General features: G+C 53.1%; 1 protein-coding gene across 3 annotated transcripts in view; it reads left to right on the forward strand.

Moving 5' to 3' along the window:
• Nucleotides 1-18,680, forward strand: part of FGF18 (fibroblast growth factor 18) — a 34,466-nt gene that overhangs the window by 5,689 nt on the left and 10,097 nt on the right. For all 3 annotated transcript variants that reach the window (XM_053566028.1, XM_053566030.1, XM_053566029.1), the window contains exon 3: nt 8,574-8,754. In XM_053566028.1, the coding sequence (XP_053422003.1) occupies nt 8,574-8,754 (181 nt within the window). The remainder of the gene's footprint in view (nt 1-8,573; nt 8,755-18,680) is intronic.

The raw sequence follows: 18,680 nt of genomic DNA on the forward strand, positions 1-18,680 counted from the left end.
GCCTGAGTGGCCAGGGCTGGGGGAGGGCCATCTGGCCTTAGGCCTGCTGAGTATGGGGATTTGTTCTGGAACAACAGCAGGTCAGTAGACCCCTTGGGCTTTTGTCAGGCTTGCTGGTGGTCTGTTTGCTCTGACATCTAAGTGGCAAAGGGCCGCAGGCTCATCTAGCAAGGATGGGGCCAAAGGCAAGCCTCCTGCTGGCCGCAGCACAGAAGGATGCCCAGGATACCTGGGTTCCAGTCCTGGCTCTATCACTGGCTCCCTCTCTGAGCCTTGGTCTACCCACCTGGGTATCAGCGAGGTGAGGACGGTGGCTCTGTAGTACTTGAGTGTGTAGGTTTTGGTGTAGGAAAAACCTGAGTTTTGAATCCTGCCTGTGCTGCTTAGCAGCTGTTCTGTAAACATCCCTTAGCCTTCAACCCTCTCTGCACCTCAGTTTTCCCCATCTGTAACTTTGTAAAAGTAATGCAAAGTACCTATTTCTTAAGGGTGGTTGTGACAACTAAATGGGATATTCCACACAGTTGCTAGCATATGCCTGACAATAAATAATTGAGTAGCAGAAATTGCAGAATCAATGATACTGTGTATGTTGGGTACATAGCATGCCGTGGATGCTAGTGAAAGCTAGGAAGGAGGTGTTCCTTGGATCAATAACTTTGGGTCTCTTCCAGTCTGAGTTGGGAATGTAGGCTTTGGACTTAAGTCTGGATTTAATTGTCATTCCACTGCTCATAAGGCTGTGTGGCCTTGGGCAAGGTTCTCAACCTCTCTGAGTCTGTTTTCTCATAATGTCCAAGTTGGGAGGAGTAATTGAAGGCGTATCCTGGATCAGATATGCAGTAGGCACTCAGACATGGTGTTGCCCCTCATTAACCATCCACAGACATTTATGGGACACTTGCTGCATGTCTGGCCCCAGACTGGGCTGAGGAGAGTCTGACATCCAAGTCTTCTGCTTTCCCCACAGGGCACCCTGTGAAGAGATGGCAGATGCTGTCAGCAGCTTTATTTGCCACCACCTCCACGCCCCCGCCAGGCCCTGTCCCATGTTTTCCCTTGGGGTCCCACGGCACTTTTGTTGCCAGTACGCTATCTGTAGAGCACGTAGAGACAGTTGGAGCTCAGGCCCACCTGAATTCCGCCCCACCTCACCTGCCGTGTGACTGAGAATTGACTGGCCTCTCTGTGGCTTGTCGTTCATATGGGCATCAGGATGAATTCTTCTTCTTGGGGTCGCTGGGAGGGTGAATTGTGGCACTTGTCACAGTGCCCAGCTCATTGTAAGTGCTAAGTCAGCATGAGCTGTAGGATGCATCTGACGCTGGGGTATCTACCAGCTCGAAGCTTGCTAGAGGTCGAAGGAAGTCTGGTCCACACTGCAGGCCTCCTGCACAGACCTGCACACAGCCTGAGTGTGGGACTGTTAGAGGAAGGCTTAGGGAGAGGCTCTCTGGGGGCCGGCAACCTGGTTTGAGTCCCCTATCCACTCTCCTGGTGCAAGGTGCTGGAACAGGGTGGGTGTCAGCACCTGTCCTAGCCCTTGGGGACTTGAGGGAAACAGAGGGATGTGTGCTGGAGGACAAAGTTCAAGGGTGAAGTGGGTACTCTGATGAAGGGCCCTGAAACCAGCCTCTCAGGCAAGAGCATCTGGCCAGGGAAGATGTCCTATTTGAATCATGAAATAAGGCAAGTCAGGTGAAGAGGACACCGTGGGCCGTGTGTGTGTGTGTGTGTGTGTGTAACAGAATGGTGCTACCTGGAAACAGGGAATAGCCTGGTGTGCTCAGGGAGCCCCACACTGGGGTGGCTGAAGTGTCAGGTTGTAACAGGGGGATGGAAAGACCCGGGAGGGCACTGAGTGCTGGAATAAAGGGCTTGTCACAGGCAACGCTTGACTACTCTCGCTCCCCAAGAGCTGTAAGGGAGCTGGAATTGAAACGGGGATTGGCAGTAAGAGAAAAGAAGGAAGAGAAGAGGACATGGGTCTTTCAGGTCCTGCCCCCACCCCGAGGCTGGCTCCAGAGTCGACTGTCTATAGCAGTGGCACGCGTATTGACAAGCTGTATGGAGAAGGCTGATGTATGGGAGAGCTCAGGCCCAGCCCCCATCCTGCAGTACCCCCTTCAGTGCTGATGGCTCAGCCCTGCCAATCAATACATTGATAGTCCTGGGAGCTTAATGGACAGGCTGGGGGTGGGGAAGGGCCCTTTGCAGTGTCGCTGTCACTGTCTGTCCTGTTTGAGACTAGTGTGGGTGACGGGAAAGGTGGCATGAGCCTGGGCTGAGGGGGTGGGGGTGCCCATCTGAGCCATGCTGAGATTCAGGGTAGGTCCGGCTTTCCTCTCTTCTGTCTAGGGATGCCTGCTGGGGGAAATTCGTGGGCTTCAGAGGCAGGATTGGGTTTAGATCTTGGCTCTGTTATTTCCTGTACAAGTTGGGTCAGTCTCATGGCCTCTTTGTGTCTCCCTTTGTCGCCTAGAATGCAGGGAGAGTAATAGTTTTGACCTTCTTGGGTTGTGTGAGGAGTGAGGAGCTGGTGCCAGGCCTGTGCTTAGCCCAGGCCCTGGCACAGAGTGAGTGCCTGGTCAGTGGGAGGCAAGATGAGCTTCATTCTCCACAGTAACAGTAATCCATCAGGCATCCCCCCGGCCCAGGGTCCGGCACGCTCTCGAGGAAAACCTTGGGGAGCTACATTTTGGGGTAAAGAGAGAGAGGGGCTGACTAACTGGGGACTACCCTGGAGGGCGGTGAAGGTCTTAGGTTTGAATCCAGAATTTAGAGAAACTCTGAAAGCCCTAGCTGGCCTGATGTAGCTGCTGGGGGAGGCAGGTGGTGATGGAATATGGCTGGAAGTCTGTGGGCTGCCCCTTTTGGGACCAGGGAGATCTCTTTCTGGGAAGGCCATGTGGAGGTAGGGGGACAAATTGCATAAGCCCTTCATGATGAGGTGGGTGGTGGGACCCCATCCTTCTTTCTTGGGTGCAGGAAGAGAGCTCCAGTATCCCACTTCTTCCCACCCCCAGCTGTGGCCTTTGGCCTGAACCAGTTGCCATTCTGGGAGAGTAGAAAGGAGGCAGGGTGAAGCAGTAGAGAATTTGGCCTTGATTTGAACCTTGATTCCTCTTCTCAACAATTCTGTGACTTAGGATAATGAGATAACCTCCAAGCCTCAGTTTTTCCATCTGCAAAGTGGGGATAATAATTATACCGACTCATAGGATTGCCCTGGGGATTACCAAGGAAAATTTACCTCAAGTGGTTCTTAGCACAGAGGAAGTGTTCAACAAGTAGGGACTGTTTAAGAAAACAAAACTAAACTAAAGAAAAAAGAAAAGGAAAAAAAAGGTAATGGCTATTGTCACTAATATAATCTTTTTCTGAGACAAATGTGATAAACAATCCCCATTTTGCTGGTAAGAAAACTGAGGCTTAAAGAAATCAAATAAATCGGTGATTGGGGTGAAGCCAGGTAACATCAGGGGTGAGTCAGTGCTAGTAGCTGTGCTGCTGTTGAGGGGTGTTAACGCGGTGTGTGTGCACGTGACGGGGGTGGCTTGGGCATCCATAGGAGGTGGAAAGAGTGCTCAGGAAGAAACAGGAAGCTCCCTAGCATGCTTTTCAGAGCCATGAGAGGGCCAGTGAGGCTCAAGTCTTTGGGCCACAGGGAGTAACAGTGGCTCTTGGATACTGTGGTAGGGAGCACCGTGGCTGGGCTCTGGAAGCTGCTCTGGGTTGGGTACTTAGCCCAAGCTCTTTTCACCTTGTAGCAGCTTCCCATGCAGGCACTTAGGAGGGTAGACAGGGGCTTTTTCATAAGGATGGTGCTTAGACGTTGCCCTGTGGAGAGCGGGGAGCCAGTGTGGGGATCTGAGCAGGAAACATCACATTGTGTATCCAGAACTGTGCTGGACGAGGGTGGGCTGCAGGCAGAGTGTGGGCCGGCTCCGTGGCACTGAGTGCTATGTTCATCCCAGGGGCCTGGGGATCTTGGCACATCTGGGAGAGGTTTGAGCCTGTGGGGCCCTCCTTGTCACTTCTGTGCAGTGGGGAGTGAATATTTCCACCAGAGTCAAAGCCCTCTGGCAAGAGAAGAGGCAGGTGGGGGTTGGTCACTGAGGTTCCAGGCTGCAGGGGGACAGTAGCCACCTTGCTGTGGGAAAAGCCTCTGTGACCCAAGAGATAATCCATGTGCCTGAGCCAAGAGGATGGTGGAGCATCAGGGACACCTTCCCCTTCAGAAGGAGACACGCTTTGTGTGCCAACCTTTCTTGCCTTGAGAGAGTTGCAGCAATTTGGTTTTGTTTGCACTGCAGCTTTTCAACACCCCTAACAATTGTACACTGGGGGGCTGTTAGTTGGGCAGACAGGAGCTCTGACTATACTGGGAATGTCTATATTGGGAAGCCCTTAAAGATAGGCCCCCTCATTGGGGCAGCCAGCTAACAGGAAAGAAGTGGATGTCCCCAAGGCAACTCTGCTTCGCAGGAGCCTGGAGAGATGGGCTCCAGAGGCAATTTGTGAAATGGGTACTCACCTCCACAGATGGTTGAGTTAGTCAAAAGAGCTTTCATATCCACAGGGCTTCTTAGCAAAGTACCTGGAGCAGAGGGAAGCTTAGTGAGCAGTAGCCTTAGAAACAGAGTACCACCCTCTTTGGGCACTGCCCTTGTTTGGGTGGTAAGTGGTGGGGTTGATATTGGCCTCAGGTTCTCTCACTTTTAGCCACAGCCTTTTGGCAAGTGTTTGCTACTTGCCTCCTGCAGGGAGAGCTGAATTCCAGGGTGAACTGACATATTGGACTTGTGACAAGAAGCCGCTGCAGTAGACTGTCCCAAGGCCTGCACCCAGCCTGGGAGGTGGAGGCCAGGAATGGCTTCCAGAGGTGGCTCTGAAGAGGGTGACAGCCAGGCACAGGGGGCTGGTGGGGTGCTCTGGGTGGAAGATCCAGTCTCTGCAAAGGGTCAGAGCCCACTAGAGGTCTTGAGGAAGCCCAGGGATACTTCCTGCCTTATCAGGAAGACAGACCCTGTTTCCATGTCACAGGCCACCCCCACTACCTCTCTCAGGATTGATCTGGCCACAGAGTGTGGCTTAAATGGTGGAAACTGGGCAAGATGGATTGTTCCCCCACCACCAAACATCCTGGGGAAAGGCCACCTGATAGCCCTTACTGACCCTGGGTCACCCACACTGCCTCTGTCCAGTGGGCCAGGGAGAAAATTATTAATGGGAGGCTGGCTTCTGGGGCAGGACAGCTCCCCTTGGGGACCTGGAGTAAGGAGATTGGTTTGACCTCTGGTCGATAAGGTCTCCTGTGAGCAGGAGGAGAGTAGAAGGACAGGGAGGGACACCGGAGGCCTACCTTGGGGGAGGGGACAGGGCCAGCCGCCTCCGGAAGTCATTCAGGAAGGTCAGAGGCCATGGGTGGGAGGTCCTTGGGATAAATGCCCGCCAGGTGTGGGGCTCAGAGGCACTGAACAGTGGGATGTGAGAGGAGGTGGCCCAGCATGCTGTGGGCTGGTCAGCAGAGCAGTGGGGCGCACGGAGGATATGCACTTGGGCCTGCAGGCCAGGTCCTGCCCCACCAGGCTTTCCAGCTTGCAGCAATGGGCTTAACTCATGGGGGCCTTAATTTCCACGTCTGTTGAACGGGAGTGGTGAGTGTTCTGATGGGATAGTCAGGACTCAAAAGAAACAGCAACTTCCCACATGGGAATCTGGTTTGCAGAGCTTCTCTTAGAGCCCGTAAGGGGTTCCCAAAGGTTCCTTCAGTAGCCATCTCTCCTGAGTGCTTACTTGATGCCAGGCCTTGCCCTGAGCCCTCCACATGTTACTCTGTATGTTTGATCTTAACACTCACCCATGAGGAGGGAACCATTATCATCACCCTCATTGTATAGGTGAGGAAACTGAGGCACAAAGAGTTTAGTAATTTGCCTAAGGTCCCATAGAATTCCCTGGGTTTTGAACCTGGGGCCAGCTCCTAATGGCATAGTGGGGTAGGTGTCAGGCAGGCCCAGCAGGATGTGCTTAACTTTGCTTTGTCTGCTCCATGACCTTGTCAGTTAAGCTCAGCATCCTCACCTGTAATGTAGGATGATGCTTCTAAGCTGAGGATGACTGTGAAGGTTCAATAATGTGGTCCCGCTAAACCACCTGTGGGGCCCAGGCCCAGGGTAGGACACGTGCAGGTCAGCTTGGGGACAGAGATCCTGGGCTAGGCATGAGCTACAGCAAATAAGAAACATAGTTCCTGCCCTTGAGAGTTCACCCTGAATGGGCAGCGCCTGTGGCTCAAGGAGTAGGGCACTGGTCCCATATGCCAGAGGTGGTGGGTTCAAACCCAGCCCTGGCCAAAAAAAACCAAAAAAAAAAAAAAAAAGCTCAAGGAGAGTTCACCCTGAAGGCAGCCAGGATCCCAAGAGCTCTGGCATAGGCTGGGTGGGGACGTGCTAGTGTGGGAATGGGGTCCCTCATGCCTAGCATTGTGCCAGACTTTGTGACACACAGAGAAAAAGCCCACAATGCCGTCTGGTCTTCAGGAACTCTTCAGCTTTATGGTTCAGATGGAATGGGACGAGCATACAATTAGCAGGATGTAGGAAAACTTAATCCAATGCTAAATGGTATGATAGGACATCAGGTCTTTTCAGCATTCATGTAATCCCAGCACTTTGGGAGGTCGAGGCAAGAGGATCACTGGAGCTCAGGAGTTTGCAGCCAGCCTGGGCAACGCAGTAAGATCCCATGTCTCCAAATATTTTTTTAAATTTTCTAGACAGGGCTGGGCATGCTGGCTCATGCCTGTAATCCTAGCACTCTGGGAGTCTGAGGCTGGTGGATTGCTGAGCTCACAGGTTCGAGACCAGCTTGAGCAAGAGCAAGACTTTGTCTCTAAAAATAGTCAGGCGTTGTGGCGGCCACCTGTAGTCTCAGCTATTTGGGAGGTTGAGGCAAAAGAATCGCTTGCGTCCAAGAGTTTGAGGTTGCTGTGAGCTATCAGCAGGGCACTCTACCAAGGATGACAAAGTGAGACTGTCTCAAAAAGAAAAAAAGAGAATTTTTGCTGGGCATATTGTTCATAACATTAAGGGATTGCCTGAGCCCAGGAGTTTCAGGCTGCAGTGAGCTATGATCTTGCCACTGTACTCCAGCCTGGGTGACAGTGTGAGATTCTTAAAAAATAAAAAATAAAAAAAAGGTGCTGGGGAAATAGAGACGAACAAGAAAGAAACAGCTTCAGCTTCCATGGTACTGCCAGACTATTGGGGGTAGACAGATGAAACCCATATAGGCAGGTGGTTTGTTAGGTTGGTAAGTGCTAGAAGGAAACACAAAGCATGGAGGATAGAGGGAGAGTGGGGTGGCTTCAGAAAGGGGCCCAAGGAGGCTTGTGCGAGGAGGTGACATTTGAGTAGAGACCCAAGTGAACTAGAGGGGCCAGAAGGTGAGAATCTGGGAAAGAGCATCAAAGCAGCGGGAAGAGCAAGTGCAAAGGCCCTGAGGCAGGAGTGCATTTGAGTTTGGAATGCTCAGAGGTGAGCCAAGGAGGCCAGGGCAGCCAGTGGGAGCATAGAAAAATGACTGGGCTCATCTTGCAGGGCCTTGAGGCTGTGGAGAGGATCTTAATCGAAGGTGAAGGGAAGTCCTGGAGAGTGAGGAGTTTGGGGATTGGGTTTGGTGGAGGACAGCCTACCAGAGGGTGACAGTGGAAGCAGGAGGCCAGTGAGGGGAGGAGGTGTGTACAAACTGTTCAGCTGAGAGGCTGAGCTTGGGGATGGAGATGGGTGATATGTGTTGGCGGAAGCAGAGAAGGCTTCTTGGAGGATATGGATGGGCACAGCTAAATTTTGAGGGATACAGGGAATTTCTGTCGCAGATGCAAAGGAAAGGGCCCAAAAGGGACCCTACATGTGGGCAAATGCTTGGTGTGGATGTGAGCATGGGGACCCTTGAGGAGTGGGGAGGAGACACCCAGCATCAGCTGTGGGTCTGAGGTCACAGCAGAATCTGGCCACTGGTTTCCTGGATGGAACTCACCAGGGCTCCCTCCTTCCCTGGACCCAGATAGAGCACTACTTCCTCTGTTCCTCACCCGTATCCATATGGATTTTAGTACTCGTCTTCTCATTTGGTCACTTTGTTCTCACAGACACCCTGGGGTGGAATCATGGGGACTTTACCATTCTAGCAGGAAGGAATGTGAGTGAAACAAACCATGCACCCGAGGGTTACACAAGAGACCTCCACTCCATAGCTGGTGCTTTAATTTGGGGCTGCAGTGAAAAGATAATAAGCTTTGTTGGCAGACAGACCTAGGTCTGATTCTTAGCTTTGCCACTTCCTGGCTGGGTCCCTTTGGGTCACTTTGGGCAAACTTGCCTTCCTTCTCTGAGCCTCAGTTGCCTCATCTATGAAATGGGGGTGTCATGGGTAGTTATGAGTGTGTCCTGAGGCCTGGCCCACAGCTGGCAGAGAAGAGGGCTTTGTTCTTTGTTGTGGACGAGGCTGGTTCTTGCCTGCGAGGGACCTTCTGGTGTGGCTTCACTGTTTCCCCTTTCCCTGCCCAGGTGCTGGTCGCCGAGGAGAACGTGGACTTCCGCATCCACGTGGAGAACCAGACGCGGGCTCGGGACGATGTGAGCCGTAAGCAGCTACGGCTGTACCAGCTCTACAGCCGGACCAGTGGGAAACACATCCAGGTCCTGGGCCGCAGGATCAGTGCCCGCGGCGAGGACGGGGACAAGTATGGTATGTGCCAAGCCCCTCCTCCTGCCCCATGCACACACTCTTCAGAGACCTCAAGTTCAAACCTCAGCTCTGCTGTGTTTCAGCTATGTAATCTTGGGCCTACCACTAATCCTTTTTGGCCTCGGTTTCTTGATCTGTAAACTGGGGATGTAATAGTGATTCCTTGAGGGGCTTGTCAGGAGCACTAACTGAAGACGTTGCTGGTAAATGCCCCATAAATGGCAGTTGTGTGGTATCTGTGGCTTAACTGGGGACGGCCTATAGCAGGTGGCTACTTCTGAGCCATTGCCTCACCTGCCCCATGTTCATACACTTGGACGGAAGCCTCTGGGTGGTACTTTTTGGATGCTGGTAGTTCTGGAAATCAGTTTGGTGCATGGATGCGTGTGTGTGTGTGTGTGTGTGTGTGTGCACATGTGCTCGTGTGATTTGAGCTTGAGCACCTGTGTTGCATGAGCACAAAGCACCCCGGGCCATGGTCCCCTTGGCCTTCCATGACTCTGCAACTGTCCAGCCCTCCTCTGGGTTGTTTGGGAATCCTCAAACCTCCCCCCACCCCTGCCATACACACATACTCCTGATGCCTCTGCAAAGGCTAGACAGAGTGAGACACCCTGACTCCCTCCTTCCCCAAGTCCCTGACCTACAGAGGTGCTCGGTAGTAAGTAAAGACAAAACTCCACCATCCCAGAGCTTAGAGGGGATCTGACCTAGATAGACTGAGCAAATACTTACTAGGCAATCTCTTTATTTGAAAATTGCTGGGCAGGACGAGCCGAGGGTGCTTCGAGGCCTCCTGATCCTCACCCCTCACCAGGAAAGCACCTGCCCCACCCGTTGCTGCTGTCCCAGATCCAGGTTGTGGGAAGTGTCCCAGCCTGGGGCCTAGGGAGCTGGAACCATGGGTGGCCAAGACACTGGTGGGAGCCGTGGTCCCCTGTGTGGGCTAAGCCTGCCAGTCTACGCATTTCTGGGGTGGTGCCCCGCCTTTCTGCCTGCTGGCCTCTGCCCATTGCAGTCAAGACGTGACAACAAGACAAATAATTTCTTGGATCTTTTATCTTGGACACCATTTATTTTCCCTCAGCCCCGGGGCAGGACTGACCTCATGGTAGGGCCCAAATGTGGCAGCTGCGCTGTCACTGGGGGCTGGGCAGGACCGGGCTAGGCAGGGCCGGGCCATGCTGGGCTTGCGCCCCTCCCGGCCAGCTGCCTGTAGCTTGTTACTTACCATCTCCACCCTACCCCCACCCCACCCCCCACCTCATTTCTGTCCACCTCTCCGTCTCCCCCTCCACACCTTCTCCCTGCCTTCCTCCCTCTGACTGCGGCTTCCTCCTCCTACTTCTCCCAGGCCCTCTGCTGGCGGCCTCTCTGGGGCCTTCCAGCTCTCCCTGCCCCCTCTGCAGACGCCTGGCTGTGCTGGGCAGTCCCAGGTGGTGGTTTTCCCTGGGATCTGCTGTCCAGTTGCTGCCAGGGAAGGGGCAGCTGGCTGGCCGGGGCGGGAGGAGGTGCCCTCCTGAGGAGTCCCCGGAGCTCTTGCCGGCCCCTCCGGGCTAGGAGGGTACAGGGGGGTCAGACTCTGGTCTGAACCATCTGTCCACACCCTGAGACAGGAGGCAAGAGCAAGGGAGGGAGGGGAGCCCAGAAATGGCCAGTCCCTCACCCCAGAAGCCACTTTTTCTCTCATTCCCTCTGCCTGAACTGGAACTCAGAGGGTCTCATCTCTGCTGTGTGACCTCAGGCAAGCCCTTTGCCTTTTCTGGGCCTTAGTGTCTTTTCTGTATAATACAAGCATTGGACTAATGTCCAAGAGCTGTGCTTCTTAGACATTAGGGGGCATGTGAATCACTGAGGCATCTTGTCAGAATTCTGATGTTGACTGAGGGGTCTGAGGTGGGGCCTGAGCATCTGCATTTCTAACAAGTGCCCAGGTGGTGCTGCAGGACCACATTTGGGGTATCCAGGGACTAGCCCATCTTGGCTTCTCTGCCAGCTCTGCAGACTCTAGGAATTAATCACCCTCTCTCAAGGAATATGCTTATGTGCTCTTCCAACCCCCCAACACCCAGGGCAGAAGGGCCTTGGTGGCTGCTGCTGCTCCATTTAAATGTCACATTAGAAACACAGATGAGGCCAAAGGACCCCATCTGTGAACCTGGGGAGAGGAAGTGAGACAATGGAGCCAATTGAGGCTTCCAATCTAGATAATCAATACAAATATTATTGGGAGGGTGATTTATGTGGCCAGGCCAGGCAGGAGGGTGGGGCCGCTCCGTGGATCTGCTTTAGCAGCCTGCCCTGCCTGCGGGGGAGGGGTGGCTGGGGCCCAGGGTGGCCCAGGGACCTGTTCCCTCTTTGTAGGGCTCAGTCCAGCTGGAAGGACGATGCAGCCTGGGACTCGTAATACACAGTTAAAATCACATAATTTTATTAACTTGTAGTCTCCGAATTTTAGCAAGCACCAAGTATAAACAGAATCCCCATAAACACCTAGAATCTGGAATACCCACAAATACTTGGAATCTCAGATTCACTTTTGTAAAAGGCCCGGCATGCCAAGGTGCTAGGCTCCATGGCAGGGTCAAGGTGCAGGCCCCCCTTGTCTGGGTGCCCTGCTCAGGAGCTCTTGGTTTGCTCCACAGCCCTGGGTGATCCTTTGGTGAAATCTGCGTAGCTGTCAGTGTGCCTTCTGCACCTGGCCATTCTGCACCTGCGCGAGGGTCTCCCTGTGGCCCCCTGAAGCTTTTCCAGCACCGAAAGGCTTTGGGGGCCTGGAGGGCAGGCTGCTCCAGGAATGAGGGCTTTCTTAGCCTCAGCCTGGGCTTTGGAGGGAGGGGACAGATGGCCAGAGGACCACAGGCTTACCGAGTGGGATACCTGGCAGATAGGGGTGAAGGTAGATGGTCACCCTGCACATCTGGGATTATATCAGCTTCCCTCTTGCTTTTGGCCCTGGTCACTTCTATCCTGTAGACTGTTGCCACCTCAAAGAACAGCACTGGACTCAGGCAAGACACTTGGGTTCCGGTGGCAGCCCTATCACTGAGCACCCTGCAGAGCCTGGGACAAGAGTCTCTAGCTCTGGGTTCTCCTGGGCTTGGGATGTGAGGGGAGGGGAGGTGTCAGCTCCTCCTGGCAAAAGACAGGGCTGTTTGGCCGTGGGGCTGCTCTCAAGGGGAGAGCCTGGGCCACTGAGCCTGTGTGCAGAGAGTGCTTGGGAGCCTAAGCATGTAGGGGGCAACTCTGCTTTTATAGGCCTTATGTTTGGAAATTCTTGCCTGATTCCATTCAAAAACGGGTTTCTCTGCTTGAGATACAAGTGATTAAAAATACCCCTTTTTGCAGTAGGCCAGCCCCTAAGGGCTGACAGTACTCAGAACAGCTGGGTCACGCCAATGCAGGGGCTGGCTGTGCCAGCAAAAGGGCTGGTGTTTGGAAGGTTGAGTATGTAACCAGACTCTCTGGAGTCTGAGGTGGTTTGAATCTCGGCTCCACCACTTACACGCTGGGAGACTGTGCCTTCCACTTAGCCCTTCTGATACAGTTTCCTCATCTGCAAAGTGAAGTCATTGAAATGAGAGAGTCTTAAATGCTCCAACAGTATGTGATAATTAAAACAAGAATAATATTAAGCACTTACACTCATTACTGTTGTTGGGGGGGGGGGTACTGTCATGGCTCATGGGTTCCTGAGACTTCCAGAAGGGGCCCTGGGAAGAAGGGAAGCTGTCTGTGTTCCATCCGGGAGACCCTGAGGTGTCAGATGCAGGTAGAAGAGGCTGCTTCTACATGACCCTGTGCAGCAGGGTCTCAGGCCACATGAGGAGGGATGGCCCTCGGGCCCTCTTGTGAGTTACTGAGCACCAAGGAAGCAGGGAGGAGTAGGATGGGCCCAGCCTGTAAGGAATTCGGAGCTCCCTCTTACTTACCAGGACCTGACTTTGACCACTAACTGCCCATCTTGGGTCTCAGTTTCCCCACCTGTAATGTGTGTGGGGCATGGGGTGTGGTGTTAGCTTGGGCATGGTATGAGCTTGTGTTTCTAGGGTCACAGGGAGTTGGGGTGCCCCAGTGTGGGCAGCCTCCCTGAGCCCCTGGGGTAGGTGAAGTGCCCCTGTGCTCACTTATCCCAACGTGGGTGACCCCCCTGAGAGATGTGGGTTGCTTGAAAGCAGTGACCTTGTCTTGCTCTTTTCCATGTCCCCATGTCCATCATGAGGCCTGGCAGAGAGCAGGACCCCCGAAAATGGTAGCTGAATGGATAAGACACATATGGGGCAATTCAAAGCATAGCCAGGGGCTGTCCTGAGTGGCTGACACAGGAAGGTAGGCGGGATCTTCTAGAGCTATTGCTGAGCTGGTGACAGTGGGTAGGAGGGGGTCCTCTTGTCCCCATTTCTGTCATTCTGGTATTTACAGGAGGGATGTGTTTGAGCAAAGAGCAAGGCACTTCAGGCTGGCTGGAGTGGCTGAGGCAACCTAGTGTCTGAGGCTGACCCCCCATGGTACATTCCCCACATGCAGTCCAAAATGTGAGAGTGTGTCCTGCCCTGCTCAGAGGCACTCAGTCATTCAGAGTAAAACCCAAGTCCTTGAGCCAGCCAGCAGGGTCTGGCCTGCATCCTGGTCCAGCCACAGTGGCCTCCCAGGTGTCCTTTGAACGTGCAGTGCACAGTTGGCCCTCTCACTTGCTGTCCCTCTCTGGAGCAGGCTCTTCTCCCAGGTGTGTCCTTGCCTGTTCCCTTGCTTTGTCATAGAGTCCCCTGCCCTGTGCCCTGAGGGTACTTTCTTCCTAGAACTTATTACTTCCTGGCCTTCTGATATACGTTTAGTTTTTCACCGTCTTCTGTGTTAGATGCAGACTCCTAGAGAGTGGAGGTTTCTGTCTTGCTCACTGTTGCATCCTCAGTTTCCAGAGCCAACCACCAAGAGGAGCTTGAGCAAGTGAATGCCTGGATGATGTCACAGGTGTGCCAGGGGCCTGCACAGGGGTCATTCCTCCTGGGGCCTCAGGGCAAAGAGGGCAAAGTGCTTGGCACAGAGCTCAGAAGACAGCAGGTACTTGGCAAACCAGCACTCCCTCTCTCCCTTTCTCCCTGCTCCATGCAGCCAGCCTTGCGCTGTGGCAGGCCCAGCTTCCCCTCCCAGGCTCTCCTAGTTGGGAAGGAGCATTCCTATCTCTGTCTAAGCCCCCAGCCTTCTGAAGTCTCACAACTTCTGTCCCTGGGGAGGACTGGTCACCCTTGCCTCACTAGCCCCTGGCTGACATGGCTACTCTACATCTACAGCTGGGAGTAAAGATGTTCCTGATCAAGCCTAATGATTTACTCCTTCTTCCTTTCTGGTAGGTCCACATGGCCTGAGAACCTTCTCAGGGCACTTCAGGAGAAGGGGAACTATGAGCGCCTCTGGAGAAAAGGCTATACGTAGTGTGTATGTGTGTGTGTGTGTGTGTGTGTGTCTAACAGTGACAGGGAATCATCTCCAGGAAGGATACACCTTTCCCTTGCAACAGGGGAGGAAGAGAGGGCTGATTCACTGTGACCTTCCAGCACCCTTTGTGGCAAGGACATTTCTGCACTGGGAAAAGATGCCTTGGAGACGGGGCAGCAGCTCTGCCAGCCAGCTGCTGCCCCCTCACAGGGTGCACGGTGGAGGCTGATCTGCCCAGCCTTTCCTTGGCCCCAGCTTCCCCACTGCTCTTGCATGTACTGGAGAATTTAAACAAACCCATTTTCCAGCACTGTTCTCTCACCTCCTGCTCTTTGGGTCTCATCTCCTGTGTCTGCACTTCATTCTGTCTCTGACTTTCTGTGTCCTTCACTGCCATTTCCTACCCTTCAAACCCAAAGTCTTCAATGTGAGGCCCTGGATCACCCCCTGGGAAGCCCAGCTGGGGAATCACACTGGGATCAGTCAGTCAGTCAGTCAGTCACTCTGCTACATACCGTGTCTGAATGTCTGTCTCAGACCAGCTCTGCAGTTCACTCTGCCTGTGTTCAAATCCTGGCCCTCCTGTGTGACTCTGGGCCAGTGATTTACCTGCTCAGCTCACTGCGTAACTGCCTTAGTTTCTTTGTCTGTAAAGTGGTATAATAGTTCCTACCTCCTAGGCTTCTGTGAAGATCCAGTGGGATCTGCCACATTCAGACTGTTAGCACAGTGCCCGACACGTGGTATATGCTCACGTATTAGCTATTATCTTTTTCTTCCTTTTTTGTTTGAGACAGAGTCTCACTCTGTTGCCCAGGCTAGAGTGCCATAGCATCAGCCTACCTCACAGCAACCTCAGACTCGTGGGTTCAAGCAATCCTCCTGCCTCAGCTTCCCAAGTAGCTGGGACTACAGGCACCTGCCATGAAGCCCAGCTAATTTTTCTATTTTTGGTAGAGATGGAGTCTCACTTTGTTCAGGCTGATCTTGAACTCCTGAGCTCAAGCGATTGTCCCACCTCGGCCTCCCAGAGTGCTAGGATTACAGGTGTGAGCCACTGTGCCTGGCCTGTTATCATTATTTTTAATTGTCATAGTTACTCCAGGCATTTAAGAGAAATGGTGAGGTGGAGGGAACACTGTAAGGTTTTATAGAAAGAGCTTTTTCTGGGTGGCGCCTGTGGCTCAAAGGAGTAAGGCGCCGGCCCATATACCGGAGGTGGTGGATTCAAACCGCCCTGGCCCAAAAATGCAAAAAAAGAAAAAGAAAGGGCTTTTTCTAAGCTCCCTTTTCCTTTTTTTCTTTCTTTTCTTCTTCTTCTTCTTTTTTGAGACAGAGTCTCATTATGTTGCCCTGGGTAGAGTGCTGTAGCATCACTGCTCACAGCCACATCAAACTCTTGGGCTTAAGCAATTCTCTTGCCTCAGCCTCTCAAGTAGCTGGGACTACAGGCGCCCGCCACAACACCTGGCCATTTTTTGCCAGTTGTCATTGTTGTTTAGCAGGCCCGGGCTGGGTTCGAACCTGACACCCTAGGTGTGTGTGGCCGGTGCCCTGCCAACTGAGCTAAGGGAGCCACCAACACCCTTTTTCTTATCCCATTCCTTCCTTTCTGTTTTCCTCTCTGGATGCTGGAGGAGGGAGTGAGTCCTTTGAGCCCTTTTTCCTTCTGTTGCCCTCCTGGTTTTGGTCGTGGGTGGTCACCAGGCTCCTGCTCTGTGCTGGTCCCTGGGGAAACAGGCTCAGGGCGTTGTCTTGTACTCACTTGCTCTCTGGATGCATGCAGCCTTTCCTCCCCTCAACCAGATCTGGAACATTCCCTGCCTCCCTGGCTATGGCCTAAGCCCAGCCCTGGGTGCTCCTAAGGGCTTCTCATCTCCCAGTATCGACTTAAATATGTCTTTCTCAGGGAGACTCTGGGGACTCCCTCACCCCTCAAGGCTATTTGAAGTGGAGCTGGGAGAGGGATAGGCTTCAACTCTTTGCTCTGTGGGCATCCCCAGCCACTGCCTTAAGCTTCAGGAAAGTGAGGCCAAAGAGAAGACCTCCTCTGCCCTTTTGGTGTTCACAAACTCGCTCCCCCAGGAAAGGGACTGGGCAGGTGAGAAGTGAGGGGTTAGATAGACAGGCAAAGACCAAGATTTCCGGGTCAGCTTTTGGGGGGTTGAATCTTAGCACCTTCACTGTGTGACCTTGGCACTCAGTTTTCTCACCTACGAAATGGAGATAATACTAGTTCTAAACTTCATAGAATGTTGGTAAAGATTAAGTGAGACAGAGCATGAAAGATAGGGAGACCAGTGCCCAGCACATCGTAAGTTCTCAATCAATGTGAGTTACTGATACTTCTTAGAGGGGCAGAACTGAAAGGCCTTAGATGTTACCGAGACCTGCCCTAAGAGGGACAAGGTTTTTCTTTGTCACTGAGGCTGGGAGTGGGCAGGTGGGAGCCCAGGGTTCTAAGGAGTAACCAAGAGTCACAGCAAGAGGAAGCGGTGTGGGATCAGACCCAGTTCAGCTCCTTAGCCTGTCTTTTCCAGCCGTGTGCCCTTGGGCAAGCCCCTTCACTTCTCTGAATGAAGAGTTGAAATGAGTTTTCTTTAACTCTGATAGTATTAGTGATATCTACATCAGAAGGCTGTTTATGTATTTATTAGAACTTACATGCTGGTCATTCATTAAGAGCCAGGCATGGATTAGGAGAGGTGCTGGAAATCACAGTGGCTAGTAAGCCAGAGAAGTTGTTGTCCTCCTGGAGCTTTCCTTCTGCTGGATGGAGACAGACAATAAAAATAAGACAATTTAGAGAAGAGCTTTGGGGAAAATGGAGCAGAGGCACGGGGTAGGGCTGGATGGGGAGGGTGGTACCAACATTAGACAGCGTGGTCCAGGAAGGGATGACATCTGAGTGGCAGCCTAGGAGAAGAGCCACTATGGGAAGCTCTGGGCAAAGCAACCTCCAAATAGAAGGACGGCAAATGCAAAGGCCCCGTGGCAGGAGAGTGATTGGGGTGTTAGAAGTAGGGAAAGGAAGGGAGGAGGGAATGGCTGGCAGGGGCCAGATTGGGTGCCGTTTATTGGTCCTGGTGAAGAGTTTGTCTTTTCTTTAAGTGCATTTTGGGGGTCCCTAGGAGGTTTTTAGAAGGGAAGAGACATAATTAAATTTATATTTTTAAAAGGAGCAACAGTGGAGGGGTGAGAGTGGCAGAGGGAGGGGGTGTTGAGTTGTGCAGGTTAGAGGAGATGGTGGCTGCCAGGGTGCTGAGGAAGTCTGATGAGTAGAAGGAGACAATGTTATCAACCCCTCCACCTGGCTTGGTGCAGGCCCCATGAATGGAACTGAGCCAAGATGAGGTTTCTAGCTCCTGAGAGCTACATCCTGGGGACTTGGGTCATGGGAGGGGGCCACGTGGTGCTGAGCGCCAGGCAGGCTCTGGGGCAAACCTGGCCTGAGCAATGTCTCTCTCCTTTTCTTTTTCCCTTTCCCTCTCCTTCTCTCTCTCTCTCTTTTCCTTTCTCTCTCTCTGAGAACTGCTGCTGCTATTACTCCCCAAAGACTTTACATAATTCTGGCCCAGCTCCCTCCTCATGATGTCATGCACTGAGTGGAGTCTAGGTCACTCCATTGCATGCTGCGGTTGGGGAGAGAACAGACTTCTGGCTCCCCTAGCGTGGCGGCTGGGTGCAGAGCCTCCCTGCGCTGGGGTGGGGGTGGCTGGGGTTGCAGTGGGTGGAGGTGGTGTCCACCCCAGCCCCAGGTCCTTTGGACAGCTCAGGCTGAAGCCAGGGCTCCTGCTGTGGCCCTGGTGAGTCAGTGGTGGGGGCTCTGCTTGGGGACCTGTCTCCCCAAAGTTGGGGACCTTGTCCCTGGAGCCCAGGCCTCAGCAGAAAGAGGCAAGATGCTCTGATGTCAGCCCCTCTTGCTGAGTTTTTCTGAGCCTCAGTTTTTATACTAGAAAATGGGGACAATGATGTCCAACCTCACGGGGATGGATAGCTACACTGGGCTCCAAGGGGAGCCAGATCTGGTGCATAGCCAGAGCTCAGGCATGGACTGGGAGGGGGCAGCCAGAATGGAGTCTTCCCTTGGACCCATAGCCCTATGCCTGGGCCCCAGCTCTGTGGCTACACAATTCCCTGCTTCTCTCCTAGACCCTACTCTTCATTCCCACTACCCTGTTTCCCCGAAAGGTGTGCTCCCAAAGATGCGCTAGGTCTTATTTTCAGGGGACGTCTTATCTTTCCTGTAAGTAGGTCTTATTTTCAGAGGATGTCTTATTTTCTGGGAAACAGGGTAGTTCCAGGGAGAGCCAGAATAGGGTTGAGCCCCTCCCCCTTCCTGAGACTTAGAGCGCGGTGTGGCTTGTTCACAGTCACCCAGCCTGGGGTGGCAAATCCAGAAACAGAACCAGACCCTGTGAATCCCGACCCCAGGCATTTTCTGCTGCACTTGACAGTGTGAGATGCCGATAATCCTGGAGGATGCTGGG

This window comes from Nycticebus coucang, chromosome 17 (genome assembly GCF_027406575.1).
Source record: "Nycticebus coucang isolate mNycCou1 chromosome 17, mNycCou1.pri, whole genome shotgun sequence".
Lineage (NCBI taxonomy): Eukaryota > Metazoa > Chordata > Mammalia > Primates > Lorisidae > Nycticebus > Nycticebus coucang.